This window comes from Canis lupus, chromosome 23 (genome assembly GCF_003254725.2).
Source record: "Canis lupus dingo isolate Sandy chromosome 23, ASM325472v2, whole genome shotgun sequence".
Classification (NCBI taxonomy): domain Eukaryota; kingdom Metazoa; phylum Chordata; class Mammalia; order Carnivora; family Canidae; genus Canis; species Canis lupus.
Genome location: NC_064265.1, coordinates 10,627,717 through 10,646,115, shown reverse-complemented (window position 1 = coordinate 10,646,115; position 18,399 = coordinate 10,627,717). Strand labels below are relative to the sequence as shown.

General features: G+C 37.3%; 1 protein-coding gene across 4 annotated transcripts in view; it reads right to left on the bottom strand.

The window, feature by feature from the left end:
* Window positions 1-18,399, bottom strand: part of CTNNB1 (catenin beta 1) — a 39,183-nt gene that overhangs the window by 3,842 nt on the left and 16,942 nt on the right. For 3 of the 4 annotated variants that reach the window (XM_025461197.3, XM_025461199.3, XM_035704683.2), the window contains exons 2-12: window positions 9,312-9,372; window positions 8,653-8,880; window positions 8,197-8,450; window positions 7,834-8,072; window positions 7,544-7,745; window positions 6,257-6,401; window positions 3,333-3,436; window positions 2,916-3,254; window positions 2,500-2,658; window positions 846-965; window positions 79-229 (exon numbers count right to left, since the gene is read on the bottom strand). In XM_025461197.3, the coding sequence (XP_025316982.1) occupies window positions 79-229; window positions 846-965; window positions 2,500-2,658; window positions 2,916-3,254; window positions 3,333-3,436; window positions 6,257-6,401; window positions 7,544-7,745; window positions 7,834-8,072; window positions 8,197-8,450; window positions 8,653-8,880; window positions 9,312-9,324 (1,954 nt within the window). In that variant the 5' untranslated portion in view covers window positions 9,325-9,372. Of the gene's footprint in view, window positions 1-78; window positions 230-845; window positions 966-2,499; window positions 2,659-2,915; window positions 3,255-3,332; window positions 3,437-6,256; window positions 6,402-7,543; window positions 7,746-7,833; window positions 8,073-8,196; window positions 8,451-8,652; window positions 8,881-9,072; window positions 9,205-9,311; window positions 9,373-18,399 lie in introns of those variants that run through there. The other variant, XM_035704685.2, reaches the window with a different exon arrangement.

Sequence of the window (18,399 nt, the reverse complement as noted above, 5' to 3'; positions counted from 1 at the left end):
GACAGGAAAAAAAGCCCCTGAGGAAAAGCTGAGGCTTTCCTGTATATATGAGCTAAAGGTTCTGGCTCTTCTACTTACCTACACCTTCGTTCCTAGAGTGAAGTAACTCTGTCAGAGGAGCTGTGGCTCCCTCCGCTTCAATGGCTTCTGCAGCCTCCTTGTCCTGAGCAAGTTCACAGAGGACCCCTGCAGCTACTCTTTGGATATTTTCAATGGGAGAATAAAGCAGCTAAGGAGAAAAACACAAACAAAACCTAATTAAATCTAAGGAAGAAACAGCAAGCACCCCATTATGGTGCAAACATTCCCAATTCAGAGAAAACAAGGCATTTATAGTATTTGCATTAAATCATGTTCTCGAACTTTATGTTCTCAGGTATTTGATGCTCTTGAACACAGCTTTTCTAGACCATTTTTGGCTACAAACCCTTTCTTCAGTTTTAGTTGAGCTTGGATTTGGCAAAACAGGAAGTGGCTGGAGGCCTGTCTCTGGCAACCCGTATCAGCTCTCCGAGCTCCAAAACTCAGTACCCCAAAAAACAGACTATGACGTATCCTCCTTCTTCAGGCTCTAGTCCCAATGCTTCTCCTACTGCCCCAAAAAACAAAGGGACTTTTCATAAAATTAAATGTACTCAACAAAAAGAGCAAACACTACAGAGATTCCATTTGTCATTCATTGGCAGGGGGCATATGAGCAGAGTGTTGTCATTATAAATGGAGATAGATGAAAAACTGCCCTTACCTTGGTCCCCAATTTTCTGAAATTTTGCTTTTCATTAAAATCCTGAAATTTTATTTATAGACTCATAAAATCTAGAACACTTCACATGAAATCAACATACCTGCACAAACAATGGAATGGTATTTAGTCCTCTGATTACGATTCGGTTGTGAACATCCCGAGCTAGGATATGAAGGGCTCCAGTACAACCTTCAACAATTTCTTCCATACGGACCCCCTCCTACCAAAAGAAACATGGTTAACAAATAGGGTATTCTCTTCTCTAAAGTCAATAAATGAAAAGGTTTTCTTTTGGAGTAACATTACCTAGACTAGTTATTCACATTATACACCCAAGATTCCCTCAGAATTTGCAAATGGGTTAGGAATGAAAGAGGATTCCATGACTGAACATTATGGACATGGGGGGGGCCTCATGATGGCACTGATTTCAAGCTGCACCCCTCCCCCACACCCATACTGAACACAGGAAATACAGCTTTGAAATACTCAGAATCCCAAATATAACTTTCTTACAGTCAAGACACCAACCACTTTAGGTAAAAGGAATATATATAAGATACACAAGGATGGGAAATTAATGCACAGACTGACAAATGCTTTTCTTCCATATGTTCCCTCTATTTTTGTGTATCTATGTGTATTGGGTGCAAGCCAAGGAAAGTTTTATCACCAACCGCTAAAATTCTATTGAGCTGTCAAGTGGAAGACCCACTCCTCACAACCTCCAAAACTATCTGACGGGTAGTCTACATGAGAGAAGGAAGTTAGTTTTTGCAAAATGTAGGTACTATCCGTTTTCCCTGTTCCTGAGTTTTAAAAAAGGTTATGATTCTGCTTCTAGTGGCTTTTTGATTTTCATAAAGACACAAAACTTGATTTTTATAAAGACACAAATACTCCTTTCTTCCTAGACAAAACACTGAAAATAAAAGGTATCTTTTGCATTCTTGTAAGCCACCTCCTGGAGACAGGCCAATACCAAAAGGAACAAATAGAGAAAGGCAAAGCCCTATGATGAGGGCATACACATAACTAGCAATAGGAGACGGCCAAAATCTGTTCTGGTAGGCTCCTGTTTTCTAAAGTAACCTAATTAAATAAGAGAAAACTCTTTGAAGACCTGAATCTTCAAAAATAAATTCTAAGGAATAAATTTCTCTTTAGATACTTGTAACGACGCTTTTTAAAGACTGCAAAGCTGACATCAAAACTTTAGGCTGAGATTATCAATCTGGGTAAAGATTCCAGAAATGCTACTTATTCTCGAAATTTATTAGTATCCTTAGGTCTGTGAAAATGGTTTAAACCATTTCTGGAAGACATAGTAAAAAAGTGTGTTACATACTTACAGGCAAAATTCGTGTTCTAATGGGGAATAAGGGCTCTGAAATCAGATGGACTTGGATTCAAATTATGGTTCTGCTACTTCCTAAGAAGGTGAACCTCTGTATGGATTAGATGAAAACACTGTATGAAGTGCCTAACCCCACAGCAGTACGTAACACCCATGCTTTCTTTGTAAGACTGATGACTTAATGGAGAGGTCAAAATCAACATCACTAAGAGCCACATTATTCCTTTATCTTTTCTGCAGCTACAGAAACAAGTCAGTTTTTTTTTTTTTTTTAAATCATTAGCAAACAGCCCTGCAGGCAGGAAGATGGAGGGAACCAATGACCAAAGAATTCAGGATCCTATGAATTTATGCATTCCTCTTAAATAGCCAGGTGTCACTATTCAGATTTACCTACCACAAACTGCTGCTGTGTTCCACCCATAGATGTACGGCGCTGGGTATCCTGATGGGCACGAACCAGCAACTGAACTAGTCGTGGAATGGCACCCTGCTCACGCAGAGGTGCATGATTTGCTGGACAAAGGGCAAGATTTCGAATCAATCCAACAGTAGCCTGTAGATAAGGAGAATAAAGGATGGGCATGTAACTCAACAAAATCATCTTCTTAGCTTAAAATTCCCACCACACTACTGGTATCACCTAAAAGTAGCACAGACTTTGAAAATACTTCAGAACCCCACCCCAGCCATACTTCCTATTTACTAAGGAATAGGATTCGTACTTGCTAATCCCTTATGCCTAGACAGCCATCCAATAGCTAGAGGTGGATCATTTTCAATTCTGCAACCTATTTTTGATTGACAGTTTACCTTTATTAGAGGCCAATGGGATGGTGGGTGCAGGAGTTTAACCACAACTGGCAGTCCATAGTGAAGGCGAACAGCATTCTGGGCCATCTCTGCTTCCTGGTGTCGGCTGGTCAGATGACGAAGAGCACAGATGGCAGGCTCAGTAATGTCCTCCCTGTCACCAGCACGAAGGACAGTACGCACAAGAGCCTCTATACCACCCACTTGGCAGACCATCATCTTGTTCTTATAATTATTGCAAGTGAGATTAGAAAGAATTCCAGCTGCACACGTGACCACATTTATATCATCTGAGCCCAGAAGCTGAACAAGAGTCCCAAGAAGACCTTCCATCCCTTCCTATGGACATAAAAACAAATGCTCAGTACATATTCATCTTAATTCTATCACCAAGGCACTGGCATACTCAAAATTTACCTGTTTAGTTGCAGCATCTGATAGATTCCTTAGAGTCCAAAGACAATTCTGAACAAGACGTTGACTTGGATCTGTCAGGTGAAGCCCTAAAGCCTGCATTCCACCTAAGATATGAAAAAAGATCTAAGGTGATGGCCGTTAGCTGGCAAGTCCTATCAGCACTGTCTTCTCTAGTCTTAGAGAATGTCCCTTGTTACTGCCAAAGTTTACCCCCTCCATCTAAGTCCTTTATTTCATTTGTTAGGCTGTTGCTCAGTTTCCCTTTCTTTTCTAATTCACCTCAACTAGTGACAACTTATCGAGTACTGTTCCTCCCTATGTGGAAAAAGCCTCTGTTATCTCCACTGTCCTCCTTAGGTAATATTCGTATTATTTCCTTTCATCCATTCAATCATCCCAAAAATACTGACCAATACCAGGCCCTGTTTTGAGTTGGAGCTGTACCAATGGGCAAAATATTCTAAGGTCCCTACTCTCGTGGAGCTCACAGTCTAGCTGGAGGCAGACAATAAACAAATACAGTTAATAAACTGAAACTCCATAGTATGCCAGATGATGTTAAGTGCTATGGAAAAAAAAACAACACAAGAGGGTGGGGGCTACAATTTCAAGTAGTGTAATGAGGGCACCTCAGTGACATCTGAGCAAAGCAGCAAAGACCTGAGGAAACTATGTAAGACCAACTCAACAAGGCATGGGAACACTTATTACCAAGGATTACATGAAAGATGCTGACTCTAAAACACATGTCAGGAAGGTTTAGGACCCTAAGAAAAGACCTTTATATTGATTGAGAAGTCTAAATGGAAGCTTAATTCCCCACATAATGGGTTAACTTCACCCATCTCTCTCCTACGAAATCACTTCTGAATGTAGTGAGATACTTTCCTTGTCTCCCTGTTCATCTTTTCAGGTCTGTTTTATTTTTTATCTTATTATTATTTTAATCTTAAGTAGGCTCCACAGACAACGTGGGGCTTGAACTCATGAACCTGGAGATGAAGAGTCACATGCTCTACCAACTGAGCCAGTCAAGTACCCCTTTTCAGTCTGTTTTAAAATTAAGTCACCTCTTCTACAAGACAAGGATCATCCCTATCTGGTTCCTTCCTCATAGCACCTCCAGCTACTAACACAGGGACCTGCATAAGGCTAATGCTCAACATTCGTTAAATGACTAGATTCCCCTCAACCTTCTTTCCCCTCACAGATTTCATTCCCTCCCTTTACTATTCACTCTAACAGGGTGGATGATCTCAACCCCAAACTGCTTATCAGAATAGCCCATAGACTTTGAAAACACACAGTGATTCAGCAGGCCTAAGGTTAAGATAAGAGTCCTGTGCAGATGCCTCTGGGGCACACACCCCCTTTCCACCTACACTGACAGGTCAACTCCCAAATTTCTAGCCTAGTCTTCCCCTGCATTTTATAGTCACTCTGAATATTTTCACATCTTAAATTACCTTGTTCCAAATATTAACCAACCTATCCTGGTAGTTCCATTTAGTAACTTCTCATCTTCTATAAAACAAAGGCCACATTCTTTAGCGTAACATTAAGGAACCCTTTAGAATTTGGATCCCACCTGACACTACAAACTGAACTAAATATTCTACATCTGTGGTTCTAAAGCTGAAATACGGCAGGAATGAACATCTTACAGGCCTAGAAAGTCCTGCAAATATGGTCCTTGCCTAGCCCATCAACCTCATTCTGGGCTACTCACTCATTACTCATTAAATTCTAGTTACACACTCTTCCTCTTTAGCACTTAGAGATCAACAGGCTCTTTCTTACCTTTAGGACACAGCACATGTTTTTCTCTGCCTGGAAGGCATCTAATCCCCACTTCTCATATAACTAACAAGTGTTTTCTCATCCAGCAATCCCACTGTACATCCCTTTCTCAGGGAAGCTCCCTCCTTCCTCCCTCCCTGTTAATTCTGTATCCATATTTGCTGTTCCTTTCTCCCCTACAGAATTCATTCTTGGTTGTAATGCCCCCATCTTTTACATATTTTTGTCACTCTCACAGAATGGAAGAATAAATGCAGGGGCCCTATCTGCTTGGTTAGCCAATGCAGACCACGTGCTTATTCCAGTGCTTGAAACACAGGTGCTGAATATCTTCAGAACACACAAATGAACAGCAGAATAACCTAGCTAACTTCTTAAAATGGAGACACCTAGGTCCCCAGTCCCATACACATTTCCAGCTATCTACTGACGTTATCACTTCACTCCAAGGATTCCAATTAAATCCAAAACTCTGCATTTTTCTGCAAGCACTCCTCGTATTTCTGGAATAGCTGGCAGAATTTCATCCCCTTATTGAATATGAATGCAGCCACACCTGTCTGTCTCAGTGCCAGCTGCTATCCTGGGTAATCATAATGCCCCTCTCTCCCACAAATTCTCAAATTACTCTAGACAAGTGAGAAAAATAGGTGTTACCAACCCTACACTTTATTCCCAGTATTTTCTTCTAATAAATGCTTTCATATTTCTCCTCTTCCAATTTTGATATGAAACTTGGTTTCAGAGTCCAGGTAAATACTATTAAGTGGGTTAAGAAAGAACTGATGCTAGGTAGCTAAAGAGTAACTATCTTTATGATAAAAAAACAAAAGGCCCTGGTTGGTCCACCTATTCCTTTCCTCTGCTACTAACACGCACATAACATAGAGTGCCAAGTAATCAGCCATCATTTTTGATGGCTAACAAGAACTCTATCTAAATGAGGCTTAAACAGCACCAATGCAAGGTGTCAAGTAGCACATATATTTTGAATGTGATCTTGGCTGCAAACTGGTTCTATTCAGTTTCAGCCCATTAAGGTCAAGTTGTATTACCCTTTTCCTAAGACAAGTAATCTAATTAGAACTATAATATGCTATACACATGACACTCAGAATACTTACCTGCTTCTACAATAGCTGGTTTATTACTAGAGCAGACAGACAGCACCTTCAATACTCTGCTTGTGGTCCACAGGAGTTTCTCGTAAGTGTAGGTCCTCATTATATTTACTAAAGCTTGAGGTCCACCACTAGCCAGAATGATCAGCTAAAAAGATGTGTATATAATATTGTTAGTCTTGGAATATTCACCATATGCCCAAGAAAAGCCACACTACTTGGAACATTCACCATATGCCCAAGAAAAGCCACATTACCAACCCATTTTTATCATACAAGAATTTCAGCCAGCTTGCCATTGACCTAAATATATCCCTGAACCCCATTACCCCAGATTCCCATACTGGGACCACGTTTAGCCCCTCTTACACCATTCCACTCAAATTCAGGCATCCCAGTACTCCCAAGAATATCTCAACTTTTCCCCAATATTCTTCCTCTCACACTGATCAGAACAAAAGAAACAGAAACCATGTTGGTATGCAACAGTACTGTCCATATATCAATGGTATATCAAAGCAGATTTCTTGAAAATTTGAGCCAGAACAGGTGCTTAGAACTCCTAATGATTTGGCTCTTGGCTTTTCCTAATCATTATTCACCTACTTAAAATGAAGTATCATAAAATAATTACTCATTCTTGCCCTTTACTTTCCTGCAGACCCCTACTTCCAAACTATCCTGATTTTCTAAAAACAAATCTCCTCACTTCATGCCTCTGCTGATACTGAACTGCTTTCCATTACTTTTTAAAAACATATTCTACAAGGCCCTGAAGGACCTGCCCTGCTAATCTCAATACTCTCATCTCAAACCTTTCCTCTTCTTTACTCTGTAAATTCATCCCTCTCCTCTCTCAGTAGGACTTTCAAAGGTGTCAATTCCTCTCTCTCACCTTCACCTAGTCAGTCTTTCCTCATCCTTGTGAACTGAACTCCACTATCACTTCCTTCCACTGGTCTCTCTAAACCTTCCAAGCAGGGTGTGGTTCACGTATATGCTATCACAGCCCCTCTACTTCTTCCAGATACATGAATTAAATAGTAATTAGGTTATTATCTCTAATTAGTACCTATCTTCCACCTAAGTATGAAAGCTCTAAGTATGCCCACTATATCCTTATCACCTAGCCTTATATAAACAAATATTTAAAGAAAAAGAGATGTCCAGCTTTTTTTCTAGGATACACACAAAGGGTGAGGCATACAAAGAATGTGCAAGAGTCCACAGAAGGACATGACACTGGATTCCCCAATGCTCCATGAGCCATACTCAGAAAAATTCTTTTACCTTGCTTTCTTGATTCCCGTAAGCTAAAATCTGAAGGCAGTCTGTTGTAATAGCCAAGAATTTAACATTTGTTTTGTTGAGCAAGGCAACCATTTTCTGCAGTCCACCAGCTAAACGCACTGCCATTTTAGCTCCTTCTTGATGTAATAAAAGGTTGTGGAGAGTTGTAATGGCATAAAATAATACAGAATCCACTGGTGAACTGGGAAGAAAAAAAAAGCCTCATCAGAAAGGCTGTGATGGCACCCTTCTCCTCCTTAGCTTCAAGCATCCTAACCATGTTTTCTTACCCAAGCATCTTCACCAGGGCAGGAATGCCCCCAGACTTAAAGATGGCCAGCAAGCCCTCACGATGATGAGAAAGATTGTGCAAGGTCCCAGCAGTACAGCGAGCTGTTTCCACATCATTTGTATTCTGCATGGTGCGTACAATAGCAGACACCATCTGAGGAGAACGCATGATGGCGTGTCTGGAAGCTTCCTTTTTAGAAAGCTGATGGACCATAACTGCAGCCTTATTAACCACCACCTATAATGTATAGGAATTAAGAGACAGAATTATGATTTTCAAATACTGATACCGGATAAACATTCTGAGGCTCCTTAAGAGTTTCCTTTAAAGCAGATTAAAAGCTAGCCATGTCCTTACTTACCTGGTCCTCATCATTTAGCAGTTTTGTCAGTTCAGGGATTGCACGTGTGGCAAGTTCTGCATCATCTTGATAGTTAATCAAATTTACAACTGCATGTTTCAGCATCTGTGATGGTTCAGCCAAACGCTGGACATTAGTAGGATGGGCAGCATCGAACTGTGTAGATGGGATCTGCATGCCTTCATCTAATGTCTCAGGGAACATAGCAGCCCGCACCCTCTGAGCTCGAGTCATTGCATACTGACCATCAATATCTGGAAAAAATAAATTCAACACTCACTGTCCATAATTCAGCATTCACCTGAATTTGTGCTACCCTAAGTGGTAAAGGTAACATTACAATCACTCCATGTTTTCTTTACCACACCATTTTATTTAAGCTATTACATACTAACTTTTTAAAGAATCATTCTTAAAATTGCCTTCTAACTTTTATTAAGGCAATAAAATACTTACCAGCTACTTGTTCTTGAGTGAAGGATTGAGAAAAGCCCTGTTCCCACTCATACAGGACTTGGGTGGTATCCACATCTTCTTCCTCGGGATTGCCTTTACCACTGAGAGAAGGAGCTGTGGTAGTGGCACCAGAATGGATTCCAGAATCCAGGTAAGACTGTTGCTGCCAGTGACTAACAGCTGCTTTTCTGTCTGGCTCCATGGCCATGTCCAGCTCCATCAAATCAGCTATAAAAATCAAACAATATTAGCATTACCACCATGGAGATGTTATATTCATTAAAATATCTGTGATGACCCATTGAAATATTGTTAGAAATAGTCAAATCTGAAAGTCAGCCAAGAATAAACAACGATAGCCAGGATTAGCTCAGTGATGAAATATCTATACTCTTAAGGGACCACCTAACAGTTACTCACTGAATTAGTGGAAGAATGGTACTGCATCCAGGCTCCAGAAGCAGTCATCCAGACTAGATTCCTGCTGGTGGCTTGTTTGCTATTTCACCAAGCCATTAGGAGGAGTGAGCAGAAAATGGAGCAAAAGGTAGCCTGACAAGTAAGCAGGGAGAGAGTAAAGCAGGGGGATCTGAGCCAGACTGGGTTAATGGCAATGAAGCAGAGCCCCGATTCAGTAACTAAAGACTTTTGATACAAACCTTGGGTAGCCATTCCCCACACAGGATTTTCAAAACCGTTGTATGGTGTGCTTCAGGTACCCTAAAAGAGTTAATCAAGTCATTAGGATTTAAAATTAGTTTTTAGTACTTTTAAGTCACTAGGATGACCTGCTAAACATCATGGATTATATCCACAAAAAGCCCCCAAATCCCCCTTTACCATGTGAGAGTGAAAGCCAGACTCCATGGTCTCCTTAATACACTCCCCACAGCTCCACCACTGCTGAACCTCTTTTAGTAAACACCTCTTTTTAGGTAGAAATACAAATTACAGTTATTCAGGATGTCAGAAAGCTTAATTATTGTTGAGGAGGAAGAAAATTTATAGTGAAAGCCAAGGTAGGAAATAACTCCTCGAATTCCCAAAATACCTCTCCCCTCTCTTTTTAACTTCTTTCACTGAAAAATTCAGAGATCTTTCTGGTGAGACTGGACATGGACTTTAAAAAAAAACTAGATTTTCACTAATGGTTTTTCTTTCCTGATAGAATACAAAGACATCTAAAATACAAAGTAGGTTTTGCTGACTGGATCAGAACACTGGGTTTGAGATCTGTTACTAACTAAAATTACTTTTCAAATGTAAATCTGCAACACAATAATCACCCTTTTAGTAAAATCTGTCTAGTTCAAATTTATAGTATGGATGTATTATAAATACAACTATTACTGACCAGAATGCTGTTTTGATCATTACAAAAAATATATATATATTACAAAAGTACTATATATATAAATACATAATTTATATATATGTAAATCCTAGCATCTATGTTTACATTTTGGCCTCACTGTGTAATAGGAAAACACTGAATCACATAGGAAACTACTTGCAAATTAGAACTGTGGGTCTTGTAAAGGCTCACAACCACCAGATATTCCTAATAATAACATTTCCTTTATCACAAAGTATTCCCGTAAACAAGTTTATCTTACACTACAACTTAACATATTGGTTTACCAATATGTAAAGATATGGACTAAAATATTTAAGCATGAAGTGAGTACTCTATCCATGTAAAAAGGAGTTTAAATGTTTAAAGAAGTTGGAAACTACACTCTGAAGTCCTATGTGCTCTATGTAAAGGAAGCATGTGTTAATTATTCCTAAAATTGCTCTTGCAGTACTAGATTTTTATAGCCACAAAGGTCACTTGATATATAAAGATAACAAGAGTTATGGATACAATTGTTTAGTGTCCACAGTAGAAACACACTGATGATCTTTTTTTACATGACAAAATGAAGGTCAGAAAATAATAAAGGTGATTCCTGTCAATAAGAATCTTTTAAGATACCAAGTGGGATTACGTGTTTAATGTTTTGATTCAACAGGACTAGAGTGGGGCATAGAAACCTAAATTTTTAATGAAGATTTCTACAGACCACACTTTAAGAAATACCCATGTTCTCTACTCACTGAAGCTGCATTTTAGCTTTTATTTTTCCACCTCTCTGGAAACTGAGAGCTCCACTCCAGCTCCCAGGTATATTTCCCGGAAAGGCGACTTAAAAAAAATATGTTCTATCTTGGGCTCCTCCTTTGGCTAATGCCACCGGGCTCAGAAACCAGTCACTATGATATACATACAAAATATGCATTACTCAACTGTTTATGTTATTGGTAAGGCTTCTGGTCAACAGTCAGCTATCAGTTAAGTTTTTGGCAAGTAAAAAGTTACACGCAGATTTCAGACTGTGCAGGGGTTGTGCCCCTAACTGCTACATTGTTCAAGATTCAAGTGAATATGGTTTTAAGGAAAAAAAAAAATTATAGTATTGTTTCCTTGTTGATGTAAATACAAGACATTTAACCATGTTACTGGGTAAAATCTGTTTATGGGGACTGACCTATATATTTTGACCATAATTTATAATGATTCAATGGAAAAAAAAAAGCAAGTTCCTATTACAAACTTACGATATCAATTTATATGTTGGGGTCTTGTAAATACTATTATTTTTATAGTACTTTAAAATTTATGGAGCATACATAAAAATTATTCTTGCTCTTCACTACAATTCTATGTAGTGAGGGAAGCCAAGTGTCATTCCAACGGGTTGAGAAATAGAAATAAGCAGGAAGGAAAATGGGGATCTACATAATTAACAGTATATACCAACTCACTCCCACATTATTCTGCAGACAAATCCAACTTACCAAAAATATGAGAACTATTCACTTTAGAAATTTCTTTAGAAATTGAATATACTGTCCAAAGAGAAGTAGGCCAGAATCTTGCCCAAAAAGAAAGCCTTCTTCATTCTTCCTATGGACAGCACTTTCACCTCAAGGGCTGGCTCCTCTCCACCACACCCTCCCAATCATCAGGGGCCCATTCCTAGAGCTCCCAATTAACCAAGGCTTACCAAATACATCAGGAAAACCTTCAAAATCAAAGGAAAAAGTTCAAGAAAAACCAACAGAAAAACTGACTCCAGAGTAACACAGAACTTTAAAATAGGAGTAAGGGTGGGGAAGGAAACACATTCGTTCCAATTACCCTCAAAAAGACTGGAGATAATAAAAGTTCACTAGATAACCAAAGTTGAGGAAAAAAAACTCCTAGAGCATAAAGGAGAAAGATGCTCAATATAAAAAGAAACAAGATGATTGATCTAGGGGATCTAAGCTCCACCTAATAGGCATTTCAGAAAGAATTAGGGGAAACAAAAATGGGGAGAAGTCCATTACATACCAGCTTAAGATAAAGGGGGGGAAGATGCTAACGAATCATGATGTACTAAATGTTCCTAGATACAAGTGATCACTAAGTACAAACTACATTAGAATCCTCTGGGTCTTGCCAGCTTTATCCCCACCAAGTGGTGCTTTTACAAAGAAAGAGGGTGATCAGGATTGCCCATTTATCCAATTTAGTGAGGTAATGGATACATACATCCTTCCTTTTTCTTTATGTTATTTAAACATGTATTCTTTCCAGTTACCTCAAAATTATTTTTTTTATTTAAAAATCTATAAAGGTTTAACAAGATATGGGATAGAAAAAATATATATCCTCTATATATAATAATAATTTCTACTTAGGTGAAAAGTTCAACCTGATCCATACCTTTATTCAAAGTATTACTTATGAGTAATTTTTCCTTCAGCTTTTCTAACATGACTACTTAAGCATTCTAGGTTTTTCTTTTTCATTAGGAAAAATTTCAAATATGCAGGAAAGTAGACACAATTATCTAATGAACACTCACATCACCTTAATGACCATTAATAATATGTAATATTTGTGCCCTCCTACAGAATAATTATAATTAATTACATAATTAATTCATTACGTGGCTACAAAAAGGATGGTGTTTCTTGCAAACACCACTTTTATAAAAGACTAGCCTTACTAGCTGCTACTCAATTTCACAAGGAGTGAACTGGAGCCTCTACTTCACCTAGTGTACTTGAAACAGCCTTCTGTCAGTCTACGTGAGAATTCTTGACATGATACATGTTTTACACTAAAGTTTACTTCTCCAGTTTCCATTAGGACAAATTATATTACCTTATATGTCACAAAATTCAAGTATTACTAACTAGGAGTGACTTTGCTATGTAAAAATAAAGCAGCGATGCCTGGGTGGCTCAGTGGTTGAGTGTCTGCCTTTGGCACAGGGCATGATCCCAGGATCCAGAATCCGGGATCGAGTCCCATATCGGGTTCCTTGAGGGGAGCCTGCTTATGTTCTCTGCCTCTCTCTCTCTCTCTCTCTGTAGGTCTCTCACAAATAAATAAATCTTTAAAAAAAATAATAAAGCAGATCTATTATAAAGTCACAGTTTTATACTGGCAGTTCATACCAACAATTCACTTTCCAATATCCTGCACTAGAAGAACCAAAGCCAATCACTAACTGTTTTCAAGTAAGAAAGCACAACTCTATTCAGGAGCATGATAAATTTATGAAAAATCCTCAGGGATTAAAAACAGTTCTAAGTAAAACTTGCTTTGTAAATCTAAAAGCACATACATACACATTTTTATTAACTGTCACTACTAAAACCTTGCCTGTTAAAAAATGTATAATCTCAAATCTTCTTGTTTGGGCACTTTTCATTCATCACTAACAATTCTAAATCACAACTCAACTCTAATTTCCTTCCTACTTTTACTCCTCAGCTATGTCTTTGTGTATTCAGAGAGGAGTCCTCCTACACCGGCCAATAAAAAACAAAGTTCTAATGCCACTTTTGCTCCTCCAAAAGTCCTAACATTAATGCCCTTTGTAGTAGCTTTAAATACATAGGTGTAAAAATGGCTATGAGAAAAAATATGAACTGCCTGTGACTAGGAAAAATTAAGACATTTCTCAAATGATCTCTTTTCTTCATTTTATTGTCTTCTCTATTCTCTACCCTACCTATAAAGTAATATATACACTTAGCATAAAGTAATGTTTTTGTCATTCCCATAATAATGATACTCACGGTTAATGACATTCTGGTAAATTCAGTATTTTACTAAACTTACTATTAGGTATACTTTCAATATAAACATAGGAAACTCCTAGTATTTTAGACCCTTAAAATATTTTCATCTGCACTGTATAATGTATCTGTGCTGTAATTTAACCTTATCTTCCATTTTCTTGAATATTTAAGTTTGTCCTCCCCCATTTAGTTTGCTATTCAAACAATGCTGAACAAACATGTTTCCATATAAATGATTCTCTTTGTTTCTTGCACTTCTCTTCCACATTAGGATTGCTCCAACTACTGGGTTAAAAGTTAAAGAACTTACAAGGCATTTGATACATAGCTCCATAATACTGATGGAGCATAAGCAGGCAATTTTCACAGAAGGCCCTGTATGAGTGGCCAGCCTACCAAGATGTGAGCAGCATCAACCATTACCTCAGGATAGTCTGTAATAGCCACATCCAACCATCTAATGTACACCCCACCCCACCTAGAAAGTTCTAAATTCTGAAGTTAAATGCTTAATTTTTTTATTTGCCAACATGTAGCCTTTCTAACTTGCCACATTCTTAATGCAATTCTTTTATATTTTTATAGAGTACATGTATACCTTGTATGTAAGAAACTCCTTGAATAATCATTGATAGCATATTTAGGCCTCCTGTGTCTGATAATATGACTTTACTATTTAAAATAATTCAACTATGGTAATTTCTTTTGCACTTCTCAAATATCCTCAATCTCACCAATGAGGAGCTTCACACAGCATCTTTGATGAGTAACAATCCTAAAATAGTCTTGATCCTTTAGAAAAAAAGAAAATGATTTAAAACACACTTTCACTTTATCCACTCTAAGAACAAATCACTACTACAAAAAGCAGATAGTTTTTCTCCAGCCCATATTAATATAGGCAACCAAAAAGATATTTTAAAACAGTTATTTCAAAGTACATAAGAAATAGCCTTTACCTACACCCACATTTTTATAGTTAACCAAATATAATTTTATGTCAGCTAAGTTAAAGAAACAAAATGTTTAATACTGTTTATGCAGTAAAAGTACAAAGGTGACATGCTAGCTCTTTAATACCTGGATGCAAAGGAAATCAGGAAGGAAGGGTATTAAAGATGGCTTCAACTTTTCAGCATTTTTTTTTTAATCAAATAAATACAGCAAAATTACATAGGTCTCTTAATCTGAGTCACCATGATTACATGGCTGTTTGTTAAATGTAACATTTAACATATTCTGCATAGCAAAAATAACTGATTGAAAATAAAATAGGGAAATAGCTCTTACTGGCATTTGAGATAAACTCCAAATATGATTTTAAAATAAGAAAATCTTTGTACTTTAATCTTTTCAATTAACTGTCCAAAAAAAGACACAAGTATTTCATGTATACTTTTGTTAAACTAGCTAATAAACCTTACAAACTCAAGTCTCAAAGATGAGAATAAAATAAATATTCCTGTTTCCTTACAGAGGCAGCAGTCACAAAAGCTTAAACAGGCTACAAGTCTATTTTAGAAGGCTAAAAACTATAAGCTCTGCAGGAGGGTCTGTTCCCATTACTGAAAATCCTATTTTTCTCCAGTTCACAAAAACGATGATTAGCTAAATACTTTTAAACTTGAGGACGTTCTTTGTTAAGACTCTAGAGACCCCTTTTACACTCATTTTAAGTTACAGTGTGATAAGGCTGCACAGAAAATGGTTAGGCTAAGTTTTTAATAAAAGGGGCCATTATACACAAATTCCTATATACAAAGAGATTAGAAAAACATTAATCGCAAAAAGATCTCATTCATAAAAGCAACTATAAAAACAAAGTACACACAAGAGGTAAACTTTTGTATTATACAAAGACACTGTTGGTTTTCTCTTACTTAGTTTACAAATTTAATGCATCCCCCCCAAATTCTCAGATTTCTTCAGCAGTGAAAATGAATGATTCTTAAGTTCATTTGGAATTGAAGTATAAAGATAATAATAAAAAAAAAAAGACTGAAATAACTATCAGATACTAAAATACATTATAAATCAACAGCCACAGCAATTAAAGATCTGTGTATTTGGGATATGAATGGCTAAGAGAGTACTGTGATCAAACACCAAGATATAATATGGTAATTTAATAAATGAAAGGGGGTAATACTTCAAGTAATGGGAGGCAGGATTATGTATTAGGTGGGCTTATCTTCTAAAAAAATTTCTTTTATCCTGTTTTCATCTATTTTTATTTCACTATATTAAAATTAAACCTACATTCATCAAATATTTACATGTAGGAAATAAAGCAATGAGATAAAACAAGATATATAAGCAAGGGCAGTATATACAGAAATAAACAATGGTAAGAAGCCAAATATAAGCATGACTTGAAACTCTGAAACCAGAAGGATCATTTGTGTACATAAAATGTTTAAATTCTACGCAAAAAACCCACTGCATACAAAGTCATTTAAAAAATGACATGCTGATCACAAGACAGGTGAATATGATTAAAGACATTAGTAGTATACAAAAAACTAAGGAAAATTATTAAGAAAATAAAAATCAGAGGAAGAGCAGGAACCATCGTTTCAAAGGAAAAATAGAAAATAAGCAATAAATATACACATATAATTGAAACTAATTTTTTTGCTTATCCAACTGGCAAAGATTGAAAAGATTAATACCCACTGCTAAGAATATACAGTTGACCCTTGAACAACAAGGATTGGAACTGCATGGTCCACTTACATATGATTTTTTTTTTTTTTAATCTTGATGCATGTACTCTTTAACCCTCACCTCCAATTTCACCCATCCCCACCCCCCACTCTGATAACGATCAGTTTGTTTTCTATGGTTAAGAGTGTTCCTTGGTTTGTCTTTTTTTTCCCTTTGCTCATTTGTTTTTTCAAATTCCACATGAGTGAGATCATATGGTATATCGTTCTCTGACTTATTTCACCTAGCATTATGCTCTTTAGCTCTCTCCATGTTGTTGCAGATGGCAAGATTTAATTCTTTTTAGGGCTCAATAATATTCCATTATATATATAAACTACATCTTTATCCAGTATCTATCAATGGACACTTGGTCTGCTTCCATTGTTTGGCTATTGTAAATAATGCTGCTATAAACATAGGGGTGCATATATCTTCTCAAATTTGTATTTCTGTATTCTTTGGGTAAATACCCAGTACTGGAATTACTAGATCATATGGTAGTTCTATTTTTAATTTTTTGAGGAAACTCCATACTGCTTTCCACAGTGGCTATACCAGTTTGCATTTCCACCAACAGCGCAAGGGGGTTCCTTTTTCTCCACATCCTTGCCAACATTTGTTTCTTGTATACATGGATTTTTTTAATAGTACAGTACTGTAATAAATGTGTTTCCTCTTAGGATTTTCTTCACATTTTCTTTCCCGTAGCTTACTTTATGGTAAGAATACAATATATAATACATACAACAAACTTTTAATCATCTGTTTATATTATTGGTAAGGCTTTTGTTTGTTTGTTTGTTTCTATAAACAGTAGGCTATTAGCAAGCTAAGCTTTGGAGGAATCAAAGTTATACAGAGACTTTGGACTGCATGGGGTCTGATGTCCCTAATTCCCACATTATTCAAGAGTTAACTGTAGTTAAACTGGCAGAAACTTTTTGGAAGTTGGCACTACCCATTATATATAAACACCCTCTCACTCTGAAATTCCATTTTTATATATTTTTTAAGTTTTTAATTTTTAAAAAAGATTTTATTTATTTATTCATGAGAGATAGAGAGAGAGAGAGAGAGAAAGAGAGAGGCAGAGACACAGGCAGAGGCAGAAGCAGACTCCATGCAGGGAGCTTGACGTGGGACTTGACCCTGGGTCTCCAGGATCATGCCCCAGGGCCAAAGGCAGGCGCTAAACCTCTGAGCCACCTGGGCTGCCCGCATTTTTAAAATATAAATGTAATCTGCAGGAATATTCACAGAAGCATGCCAAGAGGTCTACACAGTGAAGCATTCATAGAAATTGCTGGAAATTACCCAAATGCTCATCAACAAGGGAATAAATAAAAATAATTTATCCATTAAATGAAATATATTTTAATAACTGAACAAATTTAACACCTTTCATGTTACTGGCATTGCAATAACAGTGACGAAGAGTCACAGAATCAAGCTCATACATCTAGTAAAGCTTGCATTATTAGAAATTTAAGCAATAAAAACAAAACTTAAAGAGAACCGTTGTGAAGGAAATAAAGAAGGTGAGAACAGTGACTGGTTGAGGAGAAGGGCAACTCTAGGTAAGAGTGAGGTATGATGGAGGAACATTTGAGCAGAAGAGGAGTTGCAGCCAGCCAACTAAAGAAGGGGAAGAACACTTCATGCAGAGAAAATGTGTAAAGAAAGGTATGAACTTTGGGAAAGGTACTACAGATCACCAGCATAATGAGAAGTGAGGGAACTATGAAACGAGGAAAAGACCAGATGAATAAGGATGTTGAATGAAATCCAAAGTGCACTAGGAAGCCACTGGAGGTGAATGTACTGTGATTTAGGCCTTTTACAGTTCACTCTAGTGTCTGTATGTTAAAAAGATGGTAGGGGACCTGGGTGGCTCAGTCAGTTAAGTACCTGACT